Below are 26,450 nucleotides of genomic sequence, written 5' to 3' on the forward strand. Positions count from 1 at the left end.
CGTTTATTGACAATTCAATAGACATTAAATATTATCTTCGATTATCACTAATCACAATTACACCGAGAATCGAATTAATATCTAACAATTAAACACTAATCCTGCTACTAGCAATGTCTTTGTAAACAGTCAATCAAAGTTAATCATTTGTACAATTTTAAATACAAACCAAATTTCATTATTATCTTGAGATTGAGACGTTAATAAAATTACACTTTAATTGGCTAACTTGACAATTGATTGTTAAAAATTATAAAATCCGTTAAATTAATTTCCATTATCCATTGGATTAAATTGAATGTTCACTTTCTCTGATGATTATCTTACAACAATTAATCTACTAATCTAATCTACAGGGCTATTCAGCTATTTTTACCGATGTTTTTTGCTATTTTCTCAGCAACTAAGAGTCAGAGAGACACGAGACCTGAGTGGTATGAGTTTGAGCGATACTCAATTGTCATATCAAAAGATCAAGGTCATTCAGGTCATCGGTAAAATAACACGTTTCAAGGTCATCTGAAGGTTCTACAGCTTTCCTCTACATTTTTTAACCTCAAAACTTGCAGTAGTGTCTCTGAATATTCTCCTTTGTTGAATTACCTTCAGATGACCTTGAAACGTGTTATTTTACCGATGACCCGAATGACCTTGATCTTTTGATATGACAATTGAGTATCGCTCAAACTCATACCACTCAAGTCTCGTGTCTCTCTGACTCTTAGTTGCTGAGAAAATAGCAAAAAACATCGGTAAAAATAGCTGAATAGCCCTGTAGTTTTTCTGATTATTACAGTTAAATGTATCCAATCTTGATTCAAATTTTAACGGTGAATGTAATTGAAACAAATCTAAATTGATTACCTTCAACCATTTGAGTTTCTTGGCGCAAATTTTGTTATCATTGTGATTCTAATTGTTGGACGATTAACCTTTTTACTTGACGTTTTGTCAACCTTAATTCTCAATTAGATATTTTTGATTTGTGGCAATGGAATTGAATGATTTATCTGAAGATTGTTTATTGCATATATTTGATTATTTTGCGGATCTTAAGCAACTTTTGAGTTTGTCGACAGGTAAGAGAATATTTTTATTCTTTTTAATTCCATTCTAATTAATTTCTACTGAAAAATTCAATTGAAACTCATTATTCTTTTTACATTTTTGATGGACAGTTTGTAGTTCATGGAATAATTTGGTTAAGAGTCAACTTAAAAAGTTCAATATTTACATTTAAAACAATGTGATGGTGAGTATTCTTGGTATTTTGAAGCTCTAGAATTTTCACCTTACAACCATATCTACACGAATGACCCGAAGTTACTTGAGAAGGTGAATGTTTCTAAACTGTTACCAAATCTAAAGGTGAGTTAATTGTTTTCATGAAGTAAATATTTGCTAATTTATTCTGAAATTTACTAGTTTTTGACTACAGAATTTGCTGGTTATAAACAGTGTATGTGCAAGGCTACGATCAATGTTTTATCGACTTCGAACGCGTTGATCGGATTTAAGGGTAAATCTCCATGTCACAGAGTTGATGCTTACGATTGCTCTCGTGGTGTTCACATCGATGAAATAGTGCAACATTGTGGTAATTTGGAGTATCTTTCGTCGGAATCGAACCCTTTTATTAGGAGTTTTTTCTTCTCATTTGGAGACAATTTGAAACACTTTGAAGCTCGAGTAGATCTCTCTAAATTTTCTTTGTACCCTGGAGCTTCTGATTCTTTTGCAAGAATATTGGCGAAAATGCCAAATCTTGAAACTTTGGCTTTGTTAGATGAACCTAAAAGTAATTATTAATATTTCGATTGTCTGAATTAGATTCATATACTAATTTTTTACTCTAATATTTAGTCGAACCTCCTAAATGGCTTACACCGAAAATGAATTTGAAACAACTTAGCATTGAAAATATTTTCATTGAATATTCAAGTCCTCAAGTTTTATCTCTTTTCCCTGAACTACCGAGTCTCTGCCTGAATATTGCGTATTCAAAAGAAAACGGAACTTTTCCTACTTCAAAAATTCACCCGAATGTTCAAGATTTGGTATTAGCAATCGTAAGTCCTTCATAATTGTTTTACCTCTGTTTCATTTCTAATTGGCGATTTCATTCATCTACAGAACTTTTCATTCGATAATTTAAAGTGCAACCCTGATATCGATTACTCAAAACTGTTGAAAAATATATTGGTCAAGTTTCCTAATTGTAAGAATCTTATGATTCGACTTCACGAAAGATACATAAATAATAAGTTGGTGATCGCGATAATTGAAATGTTACCTAATTTAGATCTATTTGTTCTGAAGGTACATATATTTGAAGCTTTAGACAATAATAAATATCCAGATTACGTGAATACCGTCGATAAATAGCGCAAGTCAACTGGTCGTCGAATTGCTTTTTACTTAATCAACAATGATCTGGAAAAAATCAGTCGATACTCGCTCAATGAAGATATTGCGAATCCTTCCAAAAGTGAGCTTAAATTTTGTAAAATGAAACATCCAGTTCCATAAGTACTTTTAATCTGACCAGGAGAGAGACATTGGTGACACACTAAAGCTGAATGATGATCACCAATAACCTAGAGCAATTCAAGAAAAATATGACAATTAGAATCACAAAGATCACGAAAAAAATGAAATTGATACCGGAATCTTGAATACTTTTCTGTTGTATCAATTAACAGATAAAAAAACGGATATTAGTAAAATGCAAATAATCAATCAAAAAATATGAAAGGTTAAATTTGATTTTGTTTGTTCAACTTGCTCAGAATTAACGTTCGACATCATGATGTACCAGCCATATGCTCTGTCCCAATTTTGTCATTAAATCATCACAGGAAATTGAAGGTAAACATAATCTTGATTAACAATTTAAACTACTCACTCGCAAAGATAATGATCCCACTCAAGTGTCTCAATGTTCATAAGGAAAGTTCGACTCGCATTAGTAACATCGGTCGAATGGACACCACAGAGATTCCAGAGTAGCCATGAATCAATTATTCCAATAAGTAATCGACCATTTTCTAAGGCTTCTTTTACCGAAGGTACATTTTCTAGAGAAAAAAGTCGAAATTCGAGAAAAATAATTAAACAAACTGTTCAAATTGTTCTCATAGGATGAATTTTTTAATACAAGAACAACTGTATTTCTATCAAGTCTTAAAGTGATTGAGTTTTCAATCAATTCCTTGCTCTTCAATTTTCTCGACCAATGCAAAACTCAAGCTGATTCTTCTATCAAAAAGTAAATCAAATTCATTTAAATGTCGCTAAAAAACATCATGTACTCTGTGTAATAAACATTTCAATTAGTTGATATTAAACATTTTAATAACAATAGCAAGTAATTTCTTATTCCCGACGCAATAAAATGAGTTTGAAGCTAATTAACTTAATTTCGCTTTGCAGGCCTGATAACATATTATGATAATGTTATAATTATTACATTGTATTTTATTTTTTGATTGTTAAGACTCTCATCATTTTCACATTTGAGTAGTTTTCCAATAGATCAAAAGCTAATTATTTCTTTTCAAGTATCATTTTTAAGTTTTTTTAAATCCTGATCGTCAATCGGAAATTCATCACGATGCAATTAAATGATTTACCTTACGATTGTTTATCGTATATATTTGATTATATTGATTGTGTTAAACAACTTTGTATTCTGTCGTCAGGTAAGAGAATATTTTTATTCTTTTCCAATTGTTTTCTATGGTAAAATGAACTTAATTTTTTGTTGTTTGTAGTTTGTAGTGAATGGAACAATTTGGTTAAAAGGAGACTGAAAAAAATCCGAAAATTACATTTGATAAAAACTTCTGGTGAGTTATCTTCATGCCGATCATTTGAAAAGTTATATCACTTTTCTTTTTCTTTGTTCTTAGAAACTTTTCATAAAGATAAGTTTTACTGCATTTATGAACCATTCAATTATTCACCTTATCATTCTGTCTACACCAACGACTTTGGATTTGTTGAGAAAGTAAATTTCTCAAAGCTTTTACCAAATCTTGAGGTGAGTCGATTATTTTAGAGGAGAAAACTAATTTACTAATCCATTGTGAAATTAATCAGTATTTTGAAACTGTTAGTTATGTGGATGGTCGACACTGTATGTGCAAGGCAACGATCAATGTTTTATCGACTACGAACACGTTGATCGGATTAAAGGGTGAATCTCCATGTTACAGAAGTAGGGTCAGTTGCAGTCCCTGTGTTCACATCAATGAAGTCGTAAGACATTGTGGTAATTTGGAGTATCTTTCGTCGGAATCGGAACATTTTATTCGAAGTTTTTTCTCCAGATGTGGAGATAGTTTGAAACACTTTAGAGCTTTGGAAGATATCTCTGGACTTTCTTTTTACCCTGGCAGTTCTGATTATTTTGAAAGACTAATGGCGAAAATGCCAAATCTTGAAACTTTGTCTTTGTTTGAAGAACCTGAAAGTATTTATATCGATAATTTGAATTAAATTCACATACTAATTTTTTTCTCTTGTATTTAGTCGAACCTCTTAAAGGGCCTGCACCGAAAATGAATTTGAAACAACTCAAAATTGAATATATTGACATTGAATCTTCAGCTCTTCAAGTTTTATCTCTTTTCCCAGAACTACCAAGTCTCTACTTAGGTTTTGGATATCAAAGAAAAGCCAAAGCTTTTCCAACTTCCAGAATTCATCCAAACGTCCAGGATTTGGCATTAGAATTCGTGAGTTTTATCTAATTAGATAAAAGATTAATCTTTTATCTATCTTTTTTTACCACTAATTCAATTCAATTTATTACAAAGAAAGATGACGCAGCGGAAGATGCCCACTGCGGTAAGCTGATTAAAATTGTATTGGCCAACTTTTCCAATTGTAAGAATCTTATGATTTTTATACGATTCGGATTCATTGATAAAGAAACGGTGTTCAAGATAATTGAAATGTTACCGAACTTGAATCTTTTTGTTCTACATGTTAATCGCATAAATGACACATGGAAGGACCCTGATTACTTTGATACTGTCGATAAACATTGCAAGTCAATTGGTCGTTGAGTCGCTTTCTACACAGTCTTTGATGTTTCTTTTTCTGAAAGTATTCGATATTCAGTGAATGAAGATATCGCCAATCCTTTCAACACCGAAAATCAATTCATATACAGGGCTATTCAGCTATTTTCGCCGATGTTTTTTGCGATTTTCTCAGCAACTAAGAGTCAAAGAGACTCGAGACTTGAGTGGTATGAGTTTGAGCGATACTCAATTGTTATATCAAAAGATCAAGGTCATTCAGGTCATCGGTGAAATAATGCGTTTCAAGGTCATCTGAAGGTGGCTCAGTTATACTCCACATTTTTTAACGCTGGAAAATGAGTTTAGAGATCGTTGTTGTTACAGATCTTGAGATATTACAGTTTAATTGAATAACTGTTGAAAATCTTCTATTCAATTAATTTATCTTAACGTGCAAAGCAAAGCTCATAGAAACCTCAAAATGACCTTGAAACGCGTTATTTCACCTATGACCTGAATGACCTTGATCTTTTGATATGATAATTGAGTATCGCTCAAACTCATACCACTCAAGTCTCGAGTCTCTTTGACTCTTAGTTGCTGAGAAAATCGCAAAAAACATCGGCGAAAATAGCTGAATAGCCCTGTATAAATATTTTCGTCGTTAAAAAATTTTTCAACGGAACCCCGGTTACCTTTGAGTAATCGTGAAAAGAAAACCAACAAAGTAGCTGAATTGTTATGTATAATCAATAGATAAACAAACTGAAAATAACTTTTCTGTCAATCAGATTATCTGCAGCTTATGTTACTAATCCTTTATCGTATTCATGTGGTTTCAATTCGAGATGAGTTCCGATACCATTATCGTTTAGTCTAAGATTCTGTGAAGAAAAACTTGTAAATTTCAATTAATTAATATCCATATAATTAATAACAATTACAAATAATTTCTCATCCATGTATTAATTTTTTCTTTTTATATTTAATAAGATTTTCTTGATGACCTAAACATCTATAAATTGATTTAATTCAGTCCACTTTAATTTCGCGACTCATACAAAATCTTTAAACTCACTCGGGTCTTCAGTTATTTACATTAACTTAATTTCTTGTTGAAAGATATTAATCTTGTTATCATATTGGTTTTAACTTTACAATTGCTGACTTTTGATCTCATTTGAAGTTGATAGTTTTTCAATAGCTCACAAGATAAATCAGTTAATCTTGTTACAGCTTCTCAATGTCTCCATTGGTTTGACATTCTCATTCTATAAGGAAGTGGATCATCTTCTTGCCCCCGGTGGTGTTTTCGTTGCTTCTGATTACTTTTGTTACCACTTCGATCACCATATGATTGTCCAGTTAACGATGAAATGGCCTCGGTAATTGAAAGAGCTTTAATAATCTTGAACAATTAGGTTATTGAGAACAACCAATGATGAATTTCCTCCATTCAAAGTATGACAATCTAACTTTCCTCGAATACATTACCTCCTGGTCAGCATATAATACTTTGGCCTTGAAAGGCCAGAAAAAGCGACGATCTTTATTGGCGATATTGTAAATCAGATGAAAAAAAAATTCTTGATACCGACGATTTTGTTTCCATTAAGATCAATCTGAATTTCGACGATTTTCTCCTTTTATCACAAAAATGAACTGTTCACAATTCAAAGGACATAAAAATATAAGTGTCAATTATAACTAATCACAATTACACTGAGAATCAGATTAACATCTAACAATTGAAAACTAATCCAGTTACTATCAATGTCTTTGTAACCAGTCAATCAAAGTTAATCAATTGAACAATTTTGAATAAGAACCAAGTCTCATAATTTGACATCTTGAGTTGGAAACGTTAATAAAATTACATTTTAATTGACCACTTTTTCAATTGATTGTTAAAACTTATAAAATCCATTAAATTAATTTTCATTATCCATTGGATTAAAATGAATCATACTAATTGTCAAAGTTAACAGTAAATATAAATTGTGATTCAAATTGTAAGAATCAAATGTGACCACAAAGAAAATTAACAAAACCAGAATTGTATAATTAAGTGATGCCGTTAAGGGCTTGAGTTTATCATTATTTTTCGGTTCTAAATCAATCGAATCCAATTCGATTAAAAATTACAAGGTGAATTCACTTGACGTTTTTGTCAACCCTATTCTCAATCAGATACTTGTGACAATGGAATTTAATGATTTACCTTACGATTGTTCAGCTTATATATTTGATTGTATTCATTGTGTTAAACAACTTTTAGATTTGTCGACAGGTAAGAGAATATTTTTATTCCTTCTAATTGTTTTTACTGAAAAAATTCAATTGAAACTCATTATTCTTTTCACATTTTGATGGACAGTTTGTAGTTCATGGAACAATTTGGTTAAAAGAAGACTGAAAAAAGTTCAATATTTACATTTGGAAGAATCTGATGGTGAGTTATCTTCATGTCGATTATTGGAACGGTTAAATCGAGTTTCTTTTTCTTTATTTTTAACAGAATCTCGGTATTTTCAATTTCGTGATTCATCTTACAACCATATCTACACGAATGACCCGAGCTTACTTGAGAAGGTGAATGTTTCTAAACTGTTACCAAATCTTAAGGTGAGTTGATTGTTTTTAAGGAGATGTTTGCTAATTCATTCTGAAATTTACTAGTTTTTTACTACAAATTATTACGATGCCCACCATTGTATGTGCAAGGCAACGATCAATGTTTTATCGACTTCGAACACGTTGATCGGATTAAAAGATCGATCTCCATGTTACGGAATTGGTGCCCGCACTTGCACTCGCGGTGTTCACATTGATGAAATAGTGCAACATTGTGGTAATTTAGAGTATTTATCGTCAGGATCGGAATCTTTTATTCGGAGTTTTTTCTTCTCATTTGGAGACAATTTGAAACACTTTGAAGCTCGAGTAGATCTCTCTAAATTTTCTTTGTTCCCTGGGTACAGGTCTTACTATTCTTTTGCATTAATATTGGCGAAAATGCCAAATCTTGAAACTTTGTCTTTGTCAAATGAACCTAAAAGTAATTATTAATATTTCGATTGCCTGAATTAGATTCATATACTAATTTTTTTTCTCTAATATTTAGTCGAACCTCCTAAATGGCCTACACCGAAAATGAAACAGCTCAAAATTGTGAATCTTTACATGGGATCTTCAAATCTTAAAGTTTTATCTCTTTTCCCCAAATTACCAAGTCTCTACTTGCGAATTGATATGTTATCTTTGATCTCGTTGAGTATCTTTCGTCGACATCGGAATCTTTTATTCGGAGTTTTTTCTTCTCATTTGGAGACAATTTGAAACACTTTGAAGCTTCGGTAGATCTCTCTAAATTTTCTTTGTACCCTGGAGCTTCTGATTCTTTTGCAAGAATATTGGCGAAAATGCCAAATCTTGAAACTTTGGCTTTGTTAGATGAACCTAAAAGTAATTATTAATATTTCGATTGTCTGAATTAGATTCATATACTAATTTTTTACTCTAATATTTAGTCGAACCTCCTAAATGGCTTGCACCGAAAATGAATTTGAAACAACTTAGCATTGAAAATATTTTCATTGAATATTCAAGTCCTCAAGTTTCATCTCTTTTCCCTGAACTACCGAGTCTCTACCTGAATATTGCGTATCCAAAAGAAAACGAAACTTTTCCTACTTCCAAAATTCACCCGAATGTCCAAGATTTGGTATTAGAAATCGTAAGTACTCTACATACGTTTTACTCTATTTTATTTCTAATTGGCGATTCATCTGCAGGACTTTGCATTCGATAATTTGAAGTGCAATCCTGATATCGAATACTCAAAAATGTTCAAAAATATATTGGTCAAGTTTCCCTATTGCAAGAATCTTATGATTCGACTTTACGAAAGATGCATAACTAATAAGTTGATGATCGAGATAATTGAAATGTTACCCAATTTGAATTTATTCGTTCTAGAGTTATGGATAGATGAAACTTTAGAAAATAGTAAAGATTCAGATTACATCAATACTGTCGATAAATGTTGCAAGTCAACTGGTCGTCGAATTGCTTTTTACTTGGTCAACAATGATTTTAAAAAAATCGTTCGATACTCACTGAATGAAGATATTGCCAATCCTTTCAAAACCGATAATCAATTCGTTCTGAAGTATTTTCGCTGTGAAGGAGATTTATGTCCATCATTTTTCTAAACTGAAAATCACAAGGTCAACCAATGACAATTATCATTGTCTTTATAATTATTGATAACGATCAAGGTTTTTAATGATTATTGTTATTCTCATCATTTGGTAATATTTTTCTTCTTCTTATTTTCAGGATTAAAAATTGAAGACAAAATGAGCCAAATTGTGAATTGCCTAAGTTCGCACAATAAGTTGATAGTTATTTAATTACAAAGTCTGAACACTTTGCTCGGATCATAATAATATTACAGGAAAAACTATACATTTGTTGCCCAATTCGATCACCAGACGATTGTCCAGTTAACGATAAAATGACCTTGGTAATTGAAAGAGCTTTTAATAATCTTGAACAATTAGGTTGTTGAGAAAAGCTAATTTCTCCTTTTATCGCGAAAATGAACTGTTCACAATCCAATAGAAATTAAAATATAATCTTCAATTATCAAAATTACACCGAGAATCAGATTAACATCTAACAATTGAAAACTAATTGAGTTACTTCCGATGTCTTTGCAACCAGTCAATCAAAGTTAATCAATTGAACAATTTTGAATAAGAACCAAGTCTCATAATTTGACATCTTGAGTTGGAAACGTTAATAAAATTACATTTTAATTGACCACTTTTTCAATTGATTGTTAAAACTTATAAAATCCGTTGAATTAATTTCTAATATCCATTGGATTAAATTGAATTTTAAATGATTATCTTAAAACAATTAGTTGCTAACTACTAACTGCTAATTAGTCGCCTCGGGAGTTTACAAGTACAAAGAATGTGAAAGTGTAAAATCTAAAAGTTGGATTAGATATCTTCAAATTGAGATAATATTATTGATAATCAGAATCAATTCAATATTTGCCTTAATTTTGGAGCATGTTGAGAGTAAATCAATCAACAAATTAGATAATTCATCATCAGGTAGACTATTATTTTAATGATATTTGGTCATTTGAAGATTTAAATTGACTAATTTGTAATAATTTGCATGTACTAGTTGAATCTCAGGATAATAATGGTTCCAGTAACAATCCAATTAGTTTCTATGCTCTTTACCTGATTAATTCAATTTGTATTTTCTACCATGTTTACAATTTATATTTCATTCGGGTGATGCTTGTGATCAAACGAATAATGAAAAAGTCAAAGAAGATCAGTCGACGATTAATGTGATTGGTCGAAATAAGTTTAAAATGCGCGAAATTTAAAATAAATTAACTTCTAATGCAAAATTTTATTCAATTGTTTTTCAACAACAAATACCTTACGCATTTTTGCCACCGGGGCATCGAACTAACCGCTCAGTTTACAATATTTGATTTTACAAGTATATCATGAATCTTAATAGAGGTTTATTTGAAAAAAACATTCGAGTTCATTGGTTTGTTCAGTCGTTTGGGCTCTGACGCTTGATGGTGATAGTCACCTTTTTTTGAATATTAGAATTTTAAATAAAGCTATTTTAAATCAAGAGAAGAAAAAGAGAGAAAATTAGTAAGATGTAAAAAAAATTGAGTCATTTTTCAACAGCTCTTTGAGCCACAATTAATCATAAATTTAGCTTTCAGGATTCTGATTTAATGATTGAAAATATACTGGTCTTGTAGGCCAATTAATACAGATTCGATTGGTATACTGAAAAAAAATTAGTTCTCTCCCATCATCGCAATAATTGTGATTAACCGATTCCCAATACTTTTGCTCGGAGCTTCATATTGTGATACTAACCTTAGATCAGAGGTGGTTGTAGTTATTACGACGTCTTAAGAGTCACAGTTTTAAGAGTAACAAAAATAACTAAAGTAACTGTTGAACTATAATAATTTTGGTATCAACTTGATCCGTTAACAATAATAAGACAAAATTTAATTTCTAATTCACAGAAAAAGTCTATTAAATGAAAATTTATTAGGAGCGAAAAAGTTCACTAAATTGAAAAAGGGTTGAGAACGAAACTAAAATCCATTAGATGGCAGGATTTTGTTAAAATATGAGAGGTCTGACTGTAGCTTACTTCTAAAAACTTTTAAAAGTTACTTTTAATTGTTGGATGGTTGGCTTTTGATCACTACTACAGTTGATTGTTTCCAATTACTCTTGAGTTGATTATTTTCATACAAGTTCATTTATTTCAAGTTTAAGTCTACCCTGATTCTCAATTGGATATTTGTGATTTATGACAATGCTATTGAATGATTTACCTGAAGATTTTTTATCGCATATATTTGATTATATTGATTGTGTTGAACAACTTTTAGATTTGACGACAGGCAAGAGACTATTTCTAATTGTTGAAAAATTCAATTAAAACTCATTCTTTTTACATTTTGATGGACAGTCTGCAGTTTATGGAACAATTTGGTTAGAAGAAGACTGGAAAAAGTTCAATATTTACATTTGGAAGAATCTGATGGTGAGTTATCTTTATGTCGAGTCGACCATTGAAAAGGTTAAATTAATTCTATTACTATATACTATTCTGTTATTCACTTTTTCCTTTTAAAAAGCGACTCATTATATTGACTCTAGGAAATATTCATCTTACAATCATATCTACACCAATGACATTGCACTACTTGGAAGAGTAAATGTTTCTAAACTTTTACCAAATCTTAAGGTGAGTTGATTATTTACACTTGTAAGAAAACGTTTGCTAATTCATTCTGAAATTTACTAGTTTTTTACAACAAAGCATTACAATGGCTGGCAGTGTATGTGCTGGGCTGTGATCAATGTTTTATCAACTTCGAACACGTTGATTGGATTGAAGGGTCAAACGCCATGTTACGGGAGTGAAGCTCAAGTTTGCGTTCGTGGTGTTTACATTGATGAAATAGTGCAACATTGTGGTAATTTAAAGTATCTTTCGTCGACATCGGAATCTTTTATTCGGAGTTTTTTCTTCTCATTTGGAGACAATTTGAAACACTTTGAAGCTCGAGTAGATCTCTCTAAATTTTCTATGTACCCTGGGCACAGGCCTACCGATTCTTTTACAAGAATATTGGCGAAAATGCCAAATCTTGAAACTTTGTCTTTGTCAAATGAACCTAAAAGTAATTATTAATATTTCGATTGCCTGAATTAGATTCATATACTAATTTTTTTCTCTAATATTTAGTCGAACCTCCTAAATGGCCTACACCGAAAATGAAACAGCTCAAAATTGTGAATCTTTACATGGGATCTTCAAATCTTAAAGTTTTATCTCTTTTCCCCGAATTACCAAGTCTCTACTTGCGAATTGATATGTTAAAAGAAGTCCAAACTTTGCCTACTTCCGATATCCATCCGAGTGTCCAAGATTTAGTAATACGAATCGTAAGTTCTCCTTAATCTTTTATTTACCTTGGTTTTTTATTAACTGTTGACTCCATTTATCATACAGGACAATTTCTTGAATGATTATCAGTACGATCGCGATTTCAAATACCCACATTTGTTTAAAAGTATTTTGGCCAAGTTTCCTAATGTTAAGAATCTTATGATCGATGTTGCCTACGAATGCATAAGTAATCAGTTGATGATCGAGATAATTGAAATATTACCCAAGCTGAATCTATTTGTTCAAAATGTATATCAACCTTTAGACGATAGAGAAGATCCGGATTACTTTAATTCAGTCGATAGACATTTCAAGACAACTGGTTGCAGAATTGCTATCTACTTATTTAAGAACCGAGGATTTGGACGAATCATTCGGTACTCATTGAATGAAGATGTTGCCAATCCTTTCAAAACCGAGAACCTATTCATCCATAAGTATTTCCGCAGTGAAAGACATTCTTATCCATCAATTTTCTAATCTGGAAGAAAGATAATCAATGAATAAACAAAAAGCGAATAATTCATTCCTCCTTTACTCTGTCAACCTTTAATCCTGAACGCGGAGGTTTCATTAGAACTAAAATATCGCTCGTACCAAGTGCAAATAGACCTTGAAAAGCGGGTACAAAATAAACTCCACCATTAATAAATCAATCAAAAAGTTAAATTTGATTTTGTTTGTTCAACTTGATCAGAATTAACGTTCGACATCAGGATGTATCAGCCATATGCTTTGTCTCAATTTTGTCATTTAATCATCACAGGAAGTTGAAGGTAAACATAATCTTGATTAACAATTTAAATTACTCACTCGCAAAGATAATGATCCCACTCAAGTGTCTCACAGCAATTGCGGTCAAATTAGCATTCGGAGTCAAATTTCAAATTTAATCATTGAATTTAATTTAATAAATTCCTTTACAATTAACATGATCTCAATTTAATAAATGGTTTTTTTTCACTTTTTATTATTCATTATTCATTATTTATCATCGATGAATAATTTCGTGCAATTAAAAGGATAAGATTTGGAGAGAGTTAAAATCAATTAGAAAATTTAATTGGCAGAAACTAAATCTATAAATTAACACAATTAATGTTTACAGTAATGGAAGAATTAGACGAAAAAAGTGTTTAATTGACAATTAAGTGGTAGGAAATACAACAGTTAATTTTTTTTGTGTGTATGTGTAAGTTTCTTGGTAAACTAAAGATGAATAGACTATTATTTTTTTTTGTTTCTTTGATTGTGATCGTTTTTTATATCAATTAACATCTAACATTTGACAAGGTTCCATTATTTTTTACCAGGTTTAATTGTATCAGCTGTAATGTCATATTCCTTATCAGCAATATTGAGCATAAGAGAACCAGAGTTGAGATAAACCTTGTTTTGTGAACTAGCGACCTAAAGATCAGGAAGAAGAGAAAGAAATTTAAGTGAAATGTGAAGTTTTAAATGAAAAGCAAAACAATCGATACAATTGATTTAAGAAAATGAATGGAAATAATTAGAACGATTAACTGACCGTCTTTGCGATTTGTTGGGCAGCTCGAATCTTCCTAAGCTTGAGGTAACCAGGATCCTTGGCGATGGATTCACCTAAGTAAAGAAGAGAGTTAAGGAAATTTTTTGTGCAATAATTGTGGAAAGATTTTGAAAGCTAGAAAAGCAAAATAATCAGATTACTAAAGTTTAAATCATCAAAAGTGAATTAAGTAAATCCTTTCGAAAGGGAAAGGATTTTTGTGCGACTTAGTAAATATAATCAAGAAAATAAACACTTCAATCAACTCAATCAAAATTCTAAAGTCAATTTGATGTTGTCCACCTTTTACAACTCCATTTAAATATAAAAAGTTAACCTTTCACCTCTCCTCCAAAAGAAAAGAGGTGAATGGAGTTAAGATTAATGGACGATTATCATTCTGAAGATATACTAGTTCGCCTTCTTCAAGTTTTTCATCATTAAAATGCTTCAAATATAAGGGAAAGAGGAAAATGTTAGAGATAAATTGTGAAAAGTATGAAAAGGATATCATAAGAGCAGATTCGGCTTCTCCCTCCGCTTGGACGATCTTCTGTTGTCTCTCCTGTTTGGCTTGTTCAACGATGAATGCGGCTCGTTGAGCTTCCTGTTGGGCGACTTGCTTAGATTCAACAGCAGCAGCATATTCCTTACTGAAACTTAATTCAGTCAATGAAACATCATCCAGAATAATATTGAAATCTTTGGCTCGGTCTATAAGCTCCTTACGAACAAGAAGTGATACTTGCTGACGCTGTGTAATCAACTGGGATGCATTGAATTTGGCCACAACACTTTTAAGAACCTGAAATTAAATTAGTCACATTATAATTGTGGACAAAAAGAGATGCACTTTTTTTTGTTACATTTTGTTTATTAATCGCCTCGGGAGTTTACAAGTACAAAGAATGTGAAAGTGTAAAATCTAAAAGTTGGATTAGATATCTTCAGATTGAGATAATATTATTGGTAATCAGAATCAATTCAATATTTGCCTTAATTTTGGAGCATGTTGAGAGTAAATCAATCAACAAATTAGATAATTCATCATCAGGTAGACTATTATTTTAATGATATTTGGTCATTTGAAGATTTAAATTGACTAATTTGTAATAATTTGCATGTACTAGTTGAATCTCAGGATAATAATGGTTCCAGTAACAATCCAATTAGTTTCTATGCTCTTTACCTGATTAATTCAATTTGTATTTTCTACCATGTTTACAATTTATATTTCATTCGGGTGATGCTTGTGATCATACGAATAATGAAAAAGTCAAAGAAGATCAGTCGACGATTCATGTGATTGGTCGAAATAAGTTCAAAATGCGCGAAATTTAAAATAAATTAACTTCCAATGCAAAATTTTATTCAATTGTTTTTCAACAACAAATGCCTTACGCATTTTTGCCACCGGGGCACCGATCTAACCGCTCAGTTTACAAGATTTGATTTTACAAGTATATTTTTGTTTACGTTTGGGCTCTGACGCTTGATGGTGATAATCACCTTTTTTTGAATATTAGAATTTTAAATAAAGCTATTTTAAATCAAGGGAAGAAAAAGAGAGAAAATCAGTAAGATGTATATTGTGATACTAACCTTAGATCAGAGGTGGTTGTAGTTATTACGACGTAATGAGAGTCGCAGTTTTAAGAGTAACAAAAATAACTAAAGTAACTGTTGAACTATCATAATTTTGGTATCAACTTAATCCGTGCGATGAAATTAACAATAATAAAACAAAATTTAATTTCTAATTCACAGAAAAAGTTAATTAATTAGGAGCGAAAAAGTTCACTAAATTGAAAAAGGGTTGAGAACGAAACTAAAATCCATTAGATGGCAGGATTTTGTTAAAATATGAGAGGTCTGACTGTAGCTTATTACTCTTTGCTAAAAACTTTTTAAAAGTTACTTTTAATTGTTGGATGGTTGGCTTTTGATCACTACTACAGTTGATTGTTTCCAATTACTCTTGAGTTGATTATTTTCATACAAGTTCATTTATTTCAAGTTTAAGTCTACCCTGATTCTCAATTGGATATTTGTGATTTATGACAATGCTATTGAATGATTTACCTGAAGATTTTTTATCGCATATATTTGATTATATTGATTGTGTTGAACAACTTTTAGATTTGACGACAGGCAAGAGACTATTTCTAATTGTTGAAAAATTCAATTAAAACTCATTCTTTTTACATTTTGATGGACAGTCTGCAGTTTATGGAACAATTTGGTTGAAGAAGACTGGAAAAAGTTCAATATTTACATTTGGAAGAATCTGATGGTGAGTTATCTTTATGTCGAGTCGACCATTGAAAAGGTTAAATTAATTCTATTACTATATACTATTCTGTTATTCACTTTTTCCTTTTAAAAAGCGACTCATTATATTGACTCTAGGAAATATTCATCTTACAATCATATCTACACCAATGACATTGCACTACTTGGAAGAGTAAATGTTTCTAAACTTTTACCAAATCTTAAGGTGAGTTGATTATTTACACTTGTAAGAAAACGTTTGCTAATTCATTCTGAAATTTACTAGTTTTTTACAACAAAGCATTACAATGGCTGGCAGTGTATGTGCTGGGCTGTGATCAATGTTTTATCAACTTCGAACACGTTGATTGGATTGAAGGGTCAAACGCCATGTTACGGGAGTGAAGCTCAAGTTTGCGTTCGTGGTGTTTACATTGATGAAATAGTGCAACATTGTGGTAATTTAGAGTATTTATCGTCAGGATCGGAATCTTTTATTCGGAGTTTTTTCTTCTCATTTGGAGACAATTTGAAACACTTTGAAGCTCGAGTAGATCTCTCTAAATTTTCTTTGTTCCCTGGGTACAGGTCTACCGATTCTTTTGCAAAAATATTGGAGAAAATGCCAAATCTTGAAACTTTGTCTTTGTCAAATGAACCTAAAAGTAATTATTAATATTTCGATTGCCTGAATTAGATTCATATACTAATTTTTTTCTCTAATATTTAGTCGAACCTCCTAAATGGCCTACACCGAAAATGAAACAGCTCAAAATTGTGAATCTTTACATGGGATCTTCAAATCTTAAAGTTTTATCTCTTTTCCCCGAATTACCAAGTCTCTACTTGCGAATTGATATGTTAAAAGAAGTCCAAACTTTGCCTACTTCCGATATTCATCCGAGTGTCCAAGATTTAGTAATACGAATCGTAAGTTCTCCTTAATCTTTTATTTACCTTGGTTTTTTATTAACTGTTCACTCCATTTATCATACAGGACAATTTCTTGAATGATTATCAGTACGATGGCGATTTCAAATACCCACATTTGTTTAAAAGTATTTTGGCCAAGTTTCCTAATGTTAAGAATCTTATGATCGATGTTGCCTACGAATGCATAAGTAATCAGTTGATGATCGAGATAATTGAAATGTTACCCAATTTGAATCTATTTGTTCAAAATGTTTATCAAGCCTTAGATGATTGGAAAGATCCAGATTACTTTAATTCAGTCGATCGACATTTCAAGACCACTGGTCGTAGAATCGCTTTCTACTTACTCAAGAACAAAGGATTTGGACGAATCATTCGGTACTCATTGAATGAAGATGTTGCCAATCCTTTCAAAACCGAGAACCTATTCATCCATAAGTATTTCCGCAGTGAAAGACATTCTTATCCATCAATTTTCTAATCTGGAACAAAGATAATCAATGAATAAACAAAAAGAGAATAACATTTCACCAAGCAAATTATCTGTAAATATTAATATTTGTCATAAAGTGTAATTTGCGGCCATTCCTCCGTCAACCTTTAATCCTGAACACGGAGATTTCATTAGAGCTAAAATATCGCTCGCTCAAAGTGTAAATAGACCTTGAAAAGCGGGTACAAAATAAACTCCACCTGAATCTTCAACTTGATTTGCTAAATTTTCGATTTTTGATTAAACCAAAGTGTGATGCCGATGATTGTATTTTAGGTAAAATTGATACCGGAATCTTAAATACTTTTCTGTCGTAACAATTAACAGATAAAAAACGGATATCAGTAAAATGCAAACAATCAATCAAAAAGTATGAAAGGTTTAATTTGTTTGTCCAACTTACTTTTTAGTTCCACACAGAAAGTTGAAGGACATCTATTAACAATTTAAACTACTGCAAAGATAATGATCCCACTCAAGTGTCTCAATGTTCATAAGGAAAGTTCGACTCGCATTAGTAACATCGGTCGAATGGACACCACAGAGATTCCAGAGTAGCCAAGAATCAATTGTTCCAATGGTAAAGGGTCAGAACAGCAAAGAGCAAAATAGCAAAAGTCAAAACAGCAAAGTCAAATAAGCAAAGGGCAAAATAGCAAAATTTAAATCGATTAGATTGATAAACTATATCGAACAATTTATAATAATAAATTAGCGGCTGAGTCGAAATTCATGTTACTGAGCTGATTAATGTAATTGATTAACGTAATATTTGGTTTGTTTTGTTTTGTTAGATTAGGTTAGTTAGTGTCACCAAACGGGTCTATTACGAAAAATACCTGAGGCCTAAGACAATCAAACCAAATTTGACACTTATCACATGCCTGATCTAATCCAAGTCATATTTTTTCTGTTCTCTGACTCAATTCAGATAAAAATTTGAGTTTCAATGAAAATCGTATATCACATCTAATAACTAAGTTTTGCTATTTTGCCCTTTGCTTATTTGCCTTTGCTGTTTTGTCTTTTGCTATTTTGCTCTTTGCTGTTCTGACCCCAATTCCAATAAGTGATCGACCATTTTCTAAGGCTTCTTTTACCTAAGGTACATTGGTATCGTCCAAATTCACCAATTTTTAAGCTCTTAATCCTAATCTCTTGACTCTCACCTTAAGGCAAAGTGTAAACAAACAGAAAAACAATAGAGTCCAGGTCAGTTGTTTAGTTTGAATACAAAAGTCAGTATTTAAACAATGGAAATAAATATGAATTAGAGTTTAGAATTGATTTAACTCATGTGTTAAATGGTGAAAAAGTTCATCAAAAAAATGACAAATATATAAAAATTAATGAAAATTATATGAAATATCAGCACCTTTACACTAACAATCAAATAGATTTGCTGAATTATATTGATTCAGTGATTCATTTCTATGCTCTTTACCTGATTAATAATTAATTTGTATTTTCTACCATGTTTACAATTTATTAATATATTTCATTCAGTGATGCTTGTGATCATACGAATAATGAAAAAGTCAAAGAAGATCAGTCGACAATTAGAAATTCAATCCAAGCCAAGAATCAAAACGAATCCTTTTTCCGACAAGGTTTAAAATATTCTACAATTAAAGAGCTACAATTATCATTTATTAATCTAATTTTCCTCAACAGATTATAGTTACACCTGCAAAGAATCAATCATTTGAGAAACAACAATCAGAGGAAATTAGAAAACAAATTATTGGAGTTTTACTAGATCCAAACAGTCTAAATATTTATGAAATTTAATCCAGTTCTCAAGACCAACTGATATGCAGCTAACATTCTCTGCATACATACATGTATATAAAAATTTTCTAGTATTTAAGTCTGATTTTATCGGTGAATTTATAATTGAAACAGATCGAAATTGCTTGTATACAGTTGATTTGAATTTCGCGGTTCAAATCTTGGATCACAGGTCTAAAAACCTGCAGGTCAATAACCTGAGGTCATTTTGGTATAACTTTAGGATTGTTGACATTCTCATATCTTTCAAAGTTTTCCAACAGCTCAAAATTTGTTATTTCATCCAAATGTCATTTTCTTAGAGTTTAGTCAATCCTGATTCTCAATCGGATTTTTGTGAAGATGCAATTAAATGATTTACCTGAAGATTGTTTATCAAATATATTTGATTGGATTCCTTGTATTAAGCAACTTTTGAGTTTTTCGACAGGTAAGAGAATATTTTTATTCTTCATTCTAATGTTCAATTAAAACTTACTTCTATATTCTTCTCACATTTTGATGGACAGTTTGTAGTGGATGGAACAATTTGGTTAAAAGGAGACTGAAAAAAGTTCGAAATTTGCATTTATATAAATGCAACCTTAGTTGCTGTGAGTTATCTTCATGTCGATCATCGGAAATTAATTTTGTTCTTTTTCTTCGTTCTTTTAAAAGCGAATCAAGCTGAGTTTTTTAACTTGTGGAAATATTCACCTTACAATCATATCTACACCAATGACATTGGATTACTTGAGAGAGTAAACGTTTCGAAACTTTTACCTAATCTTAAGGTGAGTTGATTATTTTAGAGGAGAAAACCAATTTGCTAATCCATTTTGAAATTTATCAGTATTTTACAACAGAATTTTACGGAAATCAACAGTGTATGTGCAAAGCTACGATCAATGTTTTATCGACTTCAAACACGTTGATAGGATTGTTGGGTCGATCTCCATGTATCAATAGTAAAGTAACGAATTGTAGTAACCGTGTTCACATCGATGATATAGTGCGACATTGTGGTAATTTGGAGTATCTTTCGTCGGAATCGAAACCTTTTATTAGGAGTTTTTTCTTCTCATTTGGAGACAATTTAAAACACTTTGAAGCTTCGGTAGATCTCTCTAAATTTTCTTTGTACCATGGAGCCACTGATTCTTTCACAAGATTATTGGCGAAAATGCCAAATCTTGAAACTTTGTCTTTGTCAGATGAACCTGAAAGTATTTAAATTAATTATCTAAACTAAATCCAGATACTAATTTTTTTTCTCTGATATTTAGTCGAACCTCCTAAATGGCCTAAACCGAAAATGAACTTGAAACAACTCGAAATTTTAAATATACCTGTTGACGTTTCAACTCTTCAAGTTTTATCTTTTTTCCCAGAACTACCAAGTCTCTACTTAAGTTTTTGTATCTCAGAAGATAAAGATGAAACATTTCCATTTTTCGGTGTTCATCCGAATGTCCAAGATTTGGCATTGGAAATCGTGAGTTGTACAGCGCTATTTATCTATTTTTACTGATGTTTTTTGGCAATCAAGGCCATTCAGGTCATTGTTGAAAGAACGCGTTTCAAGATAATCTGAAGGGGATATAGTTATTCTTTTTTGTTGAATTACCTACAGATGACCTTGAAACGCTTTCTTGCGACAATGATCTGAATGGCCTTGAGCTTTTAATTTGACAATTGAGTACCGCTTAAACTCATACCACTCAAGTCTGAATTTAATCTTCTATTCAGTTTTATTTTATCACTAATTGTCAATTCCATTTATCATACAGTACTTAATAGTCCGAGATGACGATATTGAATACATTAACTTGATTAAAAGTGTATTGGTCAAGTTTCCTAATTGTGCGAATCTTATGATCAGACTTCACAGCGAATGCATTTCTAATGAGTCGGTGTTCAAGATAATTGAAATGTTACCGAACTTGAATCTATTTGTTCTGCATGTAGAGCAAATTTTGGGCGATTGGTGTTACCCAGATTACTTTAATACCGTCGATACACATTGCAGGTCAATTGGTCGTCGAATTGCTTTTTACTTAGTTAACGATGATTTTGGAGAAATTAGTCGGTATTCACTGAATGAAGATATTGCCAACCCTTTCAACACCGATAATCAATTCATTCATAAGTATTTCCGTCGTGGATTGTGTCGATATCAATCAAGTTATTAAAAGGAGAAAATCATAAGTGATTCTTCAAATCAAATTCAAAGTAAAAATATTAACCTTGATTACTTTTTCTACTCGAACGATAATCAGGCTACGCTTAATCTTTTACACCAGAAAATTCATTTGATCGATTTCATTGTAATAACTGTATTCTAATAATATCTGTAAACAAATCAATCTCAATTCATACATGTAGAAATTATCAAAATGACAATTATCATTATCTTTATTATCGATAATGATAAAGGTTATTAATGATTATCGTTATTCTTATCGTTTGGTAATATTTTTCGTGTTTTTCTCACCTTCAAGATTAAAAATTGAAGCAAATTAAGTTATTAATAATATTATGTTATTACTTTTCTCTTCATTTTTATAATCGCTAAAATTATATTTACGTTATTAAATCACTTTTATTTTCTTCTCTTTTACTTTCCCTCATTTTCCTTTTCTCTGTCTACACTTTTTCTTCTCTTTCGCATCAAAATTCCGTTACCATGGTAACTGTTTTTTTCTTTTCTAAAAAATCACCAACAACATTTGAAGATTTTTTTTCTCATTTCAATCTTTTAATTGTTTACTTTTAAATTGTTCTTTTGTTTAATTCATTAATTGTCTACAATTATCATCACTTTCCTCAATTAAAATGTGATGTTCTATTAATCAATTGGACCCAAACTTAAATTGGATCCAAACTCTAGGTGATTTATTTTTCTTTCTCCAATGTTAACTGTATATTTATTTTTCTAATTTCTTCGGTGTTTTCTTAATTGTCTGTGAATTGTAAATTAATTCCGATGTTCTTTTTTCTCTAACATCATCAATGGTTAATTTCTTAATATTCTTGATTGGTTCTTTTCTCTCTTTCTCTTACTCACAATTACATTATTTCGATAATGTCGATTGTTTGTAATTGACTTTACCCTTGTTCTTCCATCAACCTTATCATAAACATTTTACTGTTATCAGAATTTCTCAATCTTTCTCAATCTTTGCAATCATATTCTTTTACTTTTCTTTTGTACCTGTTCTCTGTTTTCTCTTTTCTCTTTTCTGTCCATCTTAATCCTAAATTTTCTTCTCTTTTGAAAATATCAAGATAATAACATTAATTCTTTGTTGTATTTCTTTTCCTACTTCACAGATCTCTTGTCTCTTAAATAATCCTCGGTGTTGAAATTATCAAAGGCTAAACATTTGGTGGATGATTGTTTTTGTCTTTCCAATCGCAAAATTTGTATAAACCGCTTACTTCAATTGATATTATTTCATCTTTTTTTGATTATTATCAACACTTCTATCCATTGGATTAAAGTGTTTGTTTACTAGAAGAACAAGAAAACCATAATCATTAATCATCAGTAAATTGAAGAAGAAGGAGAACAACAATAACTGTAACAATAATTGTGATTCTAATTGTTGGATGTATATTTACATTTAAAACAATGTGATGGTGAGTATTCTTGGTATTTTGATGCTCTAGACTGTTCATCTTACAACCATATCTACACGAATGACCCGAGCTTACTTGAGAAGGTGAATGTTACCAAATCTAAAGGTGAGTTAATTGTTTTTAAGAAGAAAATATTTGCTAATTTATTCTGAAATTTACTAGTTTTTGACTACAGAATTTACTGGTTATAAACAGTGTATGTGCAAGGCTACGATCAATGTTTTATCGACTTCGAACACGTTGATCGGATTTAAGGGTAAATCTCCATGTCACAGAGTTGATGCTTACGATTGTTCTCGCGGTGTTCACATCGATGAAATAGTGCAACATTGTGGTAATTTGGAGTATCTTTCGTCGGAATCGAAACCTTTTATTAGGAGTTTTTTCTTCACATTTGGAGACAATTTGAAACACTTTGAAGCTTTGGTAGATCTCTCAAAATTTTCTTTGTACCCAGGGTACAGTTCTACCGATTCTTTTGCAAGAATAATGGACAAATAATGAAAAAGTCAAAGAAGATCAGGCGACAATTAGAAATTCAATCAAGCCAAGAATCAAGACGAATCCTCTTTCTAACAAGGTTTGAAATACTCTACAATAAAAGAGCTACAATTATCATTTACTAATCCAATTTTTCTCAACAGATTATGGTTACACCTAAAAAAGAGGATCAATCATTTGAGAAACAACAATCAGAGGAAATTGGCAAATAATAAGTTATTGGAGTTTTACTGGATCCAAATAATCTAAATCTTCAAAAAACTTGATCGAGTTTTCAAGATCAACTGCTATCCATTTGTATTGCCTTTTGAAATGATCAATCCTCATTTGAATCGTTTGTCTTACATTGTATATTAATTAAAACCAAGATTCGATAATAAAAAACGGACATTAATTATTACTCAACCTGATAGATTTACATTATGTATTTTAATCCCAATTCGAGATGAGTTTCGATTTAGCCATATTCTTAGATTTTGTGAAAAAAACTTTTACATTTACATTGATTTATAATATTATTTTATTATTTATAGTATTATTATTATTATTAATATTAACACCCCAACAAGTAATTCATTTTTAATTTTTTTCTAATATTTGCTCAAATTTCATCGGTGAATGTAATTGAAACAGATCGTAGATGATCAATCTCAACCACTTGAATTTCGCGGCTCAAATCTCGGGCTTAAAAGCCAAAGATTAATTAAGTCAGACCTCTCATATTAACAAAATTAGTTCGTAAACAATTAATGTGATTGGTCAAAATAAGAATAAAAATGCGAAAATTTAAAATAATTTAATTTCCAATGGAAAAGGATTGAGGACGAAACTAAAATACAGTAGATGACAGGATTTTGTTCAAATATGAGAGGTCTGACTGTAGCTTACTCTTTGGCAAAGAGTCTTTGCTAAAAGATCTTAATTGTATGATTGTTTACCCTTTGATCACCATCACAGTTGATTGTTTTCCAATTACTCTTATGTTGATTATTTTCATGCAAGTTCATTTATTTCAAGTTTTAGTCTACCCCGATTCTCAATTGATTATCAGTGATTTGTGACAATGCAATTAAATGATTTACCTGAAGATTGTTTATTGTATATATTTGATTATTTTCCGGAACTTAAACAACTTCACATTTTGTCGACAGGTAAAAGAATATTTTTATTCTTTTCTACTGAAAAAGTTCAATTGAAACTCATTATTCTTTTTACATTTTGATGGACAGTTTGTAGTGGATGGAACAATTTGATTAAAAGAAGACTGGAAAAAGTTCAATATTTAAATTTGGAAGAATCTGATGGTGAGTTATCTTCATGTCGATAATTGAAAAGGTTAAATCAAGTTTGTTTTTCTCTATTTCTAACAGAACATTCTTGGCATTTTAAATTTAGAGAATACCCATCTCACCCTCATATCTACACCAATGACATTAAACTACTTGAGAGAGTAAATGTTTCAAAACTTTTACCAAATCTTAAGGTGAGTTGATTATACACATGTAGGAAGAAAACGTTTGCTAATCCATTCTGAAATTTACTAGTTTTTTACAACAAATCATTACAATGGTTGGCAGTGTATGTGCAGAGCTACGATCAATGTTTTATCGACTTCGAACACGTTGATCGGATTAAAAGATCGATCTCCATGTCACAAAAGTGACAGTCGCAATTGCTCTGATGGTATTCACATCGATAAAATAGTGCAACATTGTGGTAATTTGGAATATCTTTCGTCGAAATCGAAACATTTTATTCGGAGTTTTTTCTTCTCATTTGGAGACAATTTAAAACACTTTGAAGCTTTGGTAGATCTCTCTGGATTTTCTTTGTACCCTGGAGCTACTGATTCTGTTTCAAGATTAATGGCGAAAATGCCAAATCTGGAAACTTTGACTTTGTTATGTGAACCTGAAAGTAATTATTAATATTTTGATTTTCCCAATAAGATTCACGTACTAATTTTTTTTCTCTAATAATTAGTTAAAACTCGTCATTGGCCTATACCGAAAATAAATTTGAAACAGCTCAAAATTCTAACATTTTACATGAGATTTAGAACTTTTCAAGTTTTATCTCTTTTCCCCGAATTACCAAGTCTCTACTTACGAATTGATATGCTAAAAAAAGCCAAAACTTTTACTACTTCCGATATTCATCCGAGTGTCCAAGATTTGGTGATACGAATCGTAAGTCCTCTTTAATCTTTTATTTGCCTTGGTTTTATTATTAACTGTTGACACTTTCTATCATACAGGACAATTTCTTGATTGATTATCAGTACGATCGCGATTTCAAATACCCGCAGCTATTTAAAAGTATTTTGGCTAAGTTTCCTAATTGTAAGAATCTTATGATCGATGTTGCCTACGAATTCATAAATAATAAGTTGATGATCGAGATAATTGAAGTGTTACCCAATTTGAATCTATTTGTTCAAAATGTTTATCAAGCCTTAGATGATAGGAAAGATCCAGATTACTTTAATTCAGTCGATAGACATTTCAAGACAACTGGTCGTAGAATCGCTATCTACTTATTTAAGAACAAAGGATTTGGACGAATCATTCGGTACTCATTGAATGAAGATGTTGCCGGTCCTTTCAAAACCGATAATCAGTTCATTCATAAGTATTTCCGCTGTGGAAAAGATTCTTATCCATCAATTTTCTAATCTGGAACAAAGATAATCAATGAATAAACAAAAAGAGAATAACATTTCACCAAGCAAATTATCTGCATTATT

At 31.0% G+C, this 26,450-nt stretch overlaps 6 protein-coding genes and 1 long non-coding RNA gene across 7 annotated transcripts; 6 read left to right on the plus strand and 1 right to left on the minus strand.

Moving 5' to 3' along the window:
• The first annotated feature begins 7,416 nt into the window (after nt 1-7,416).
• LOC128387126 (uncharacterized) lies at nt 7,417-7,992 on the plus strand. The gene is made up of 3 exons (XR_008324962.1): nt 7,417-7,482; nt 7,549-7,655; nt 7,710-7,992. It is a non-coding gene; the product is annotated as an uncharacterized LOC128387126 (long non-coding RNA).
• Nucleotides 7,993-8,345: 353 nt separating this feature from the next.
• LOC128387117 (uncharacterized) lies at nt 8,346-9,762 on the plus strand. The gene is made up of 3 exons (XM_053346278.1): nt 8,346-8,495; nt 8,561-8,766; nt 8,825-9,762. The coding sequence occupies exons 1-3, from the start codon at nt 8,453-8,455 to the stop codon at nt 9,242-9,244; spliced, it is 669 nt and encodes a 222-aa protein (XP_053202253.1). The 5' UTR covers nt 8,346-8,452; the 3' UTR covers nt 9,245-9,762.
• A 1,642-nt stretch (nt 9,763-11,404) lies between these two features.
• Nucleotides 11,405-13,659, plus strand: LOC128387116 (uncharacterized). The gene is made up of 5 exons (XM_053346277.1): nt 11,405-11,651; nt 11,746-11,855; nt 11,916-12,294; nt 12,360-12,559; nt 12,627-13,659. Exons 3-5 carry the CDS (start codon nt 11,952-11,954, stop codon nt 13,041-13,043), a joined length of 960 nt encoding a protein of 319 aa, XP_053202252.1. The 5' UTR covers nt 11,405-11,651; nt 11,746-11,855; nt 11,916-11,951; the 3' UTR covers nt 13,044-13,659.
• A 23-nt stretch (nt 13,660-13,682) lies between these two features.
• On the minus strand, nt 13,683-15,499 carry LOC128387040 (prohibitin-2-like). Its single transcript, XM_053346176.1, has 4 exons — nt 15,491-15,499; nt 14,606-14,899; nt 14,095-14,172; nt 13,683-13,973 (listed from the first exon to the last, which is right to left on the minus strand). The coding sequence occupies exons 1-4, from the start codon at nt 15,497-15,499 to the stop codon at nt 13,863-13,865; spliced, it is 492 nt and encodes a 163-aa protein (XP_053202151.1). The 3' UTR covers nt 13,683-13,862.
• Nucleotides 15,500-16,479: 980 nt separating this feature from the next.
• LOC128387121 (uncharacterized) lies at nt 16,480-18,008 on the plus strand. The gene is made up of 3 exons (XM_053346281.1): nt 16,480-16,591; nt 16,652-17,295; nt 17,363-18,008. The coding sequence occupies exons 2-3, from the start codon at nt 17,125-17,127 to the stop codon at nt 17,777-17,779; spliced, it is 588 nt and encodes a 195-aa protein (XP_053202256.1). The 5' UTR covers nt 16,480-16,591; nt 16,652-17,124; the 3' UTR covers nt 17,780-18,008.
• Nucleotides 18,009-19,793: 1,785 nt separating this feature from the next.
• LOC128387112 (uncharacterized) lies at nt 19,794-23,091 on the plus strand. Its single transcript, XM_053346271.1, has 7 exons — nt 19,794-20,012; nt 20,092-20,175; nt 20,240-20,355; nt 20,415-20,787; nt 20,848-21,056; nt 21,352-22,451; nt 22,895-23,091. The coding sequence occupies exons 1-6, from the start codon at nt 19,925-19,927 to the stop codon at nt 21,751-21,753; spliced, it is 1,272 nt and encodes a 423-aa protein (XP_053202246.1). The 5' UTR covers nt 19,794-19,924; the 3' UTR covers nt 21,754-22,451; nt 22,895-23,091.
• Nucleotides 23,092-24,767: 1,676 nt separating this feature from the next.
• LOC128387041 (uncharacterized) lies at nt 24,768-26,433 on the plus strand. The gene is made up of 6 exons (XM_053346177.1): nt 24,768-24,855; nt 24,934-25,008; nt 25,075-25,187; nt 25,249-25,621; nt 25,688-25,893; nt 25,962-26,433. The coding sequence occupies exons 1-6, from the start codon at nt 24,768-24,770 to the stop codon at nt 26,376-26,378; spliced, it is 1,272 nt and encodes a 423-aa protein (XP_053202152.1). The 3' UTR covers nt 26,379-26,433.
• The last annotated feature ends 17 nt before the right edge of the window (nt 26,434-26,450 follow it).

Source organism: Panonychus citri, unplaced genomic scaffold, assembly GCF_014898815.1.
Source record: "Panonychus citri isolate SS breed McGregor unplaced genomic scaffold, ASM1489881v1 Contig00077, whole genome shotgun sequence".
NCBI lineage: Eukaryota > Metazoa > Arthropoda > Arachnida > Trombidiformes > Tetranychidae > Panonychus > Panonychus citri.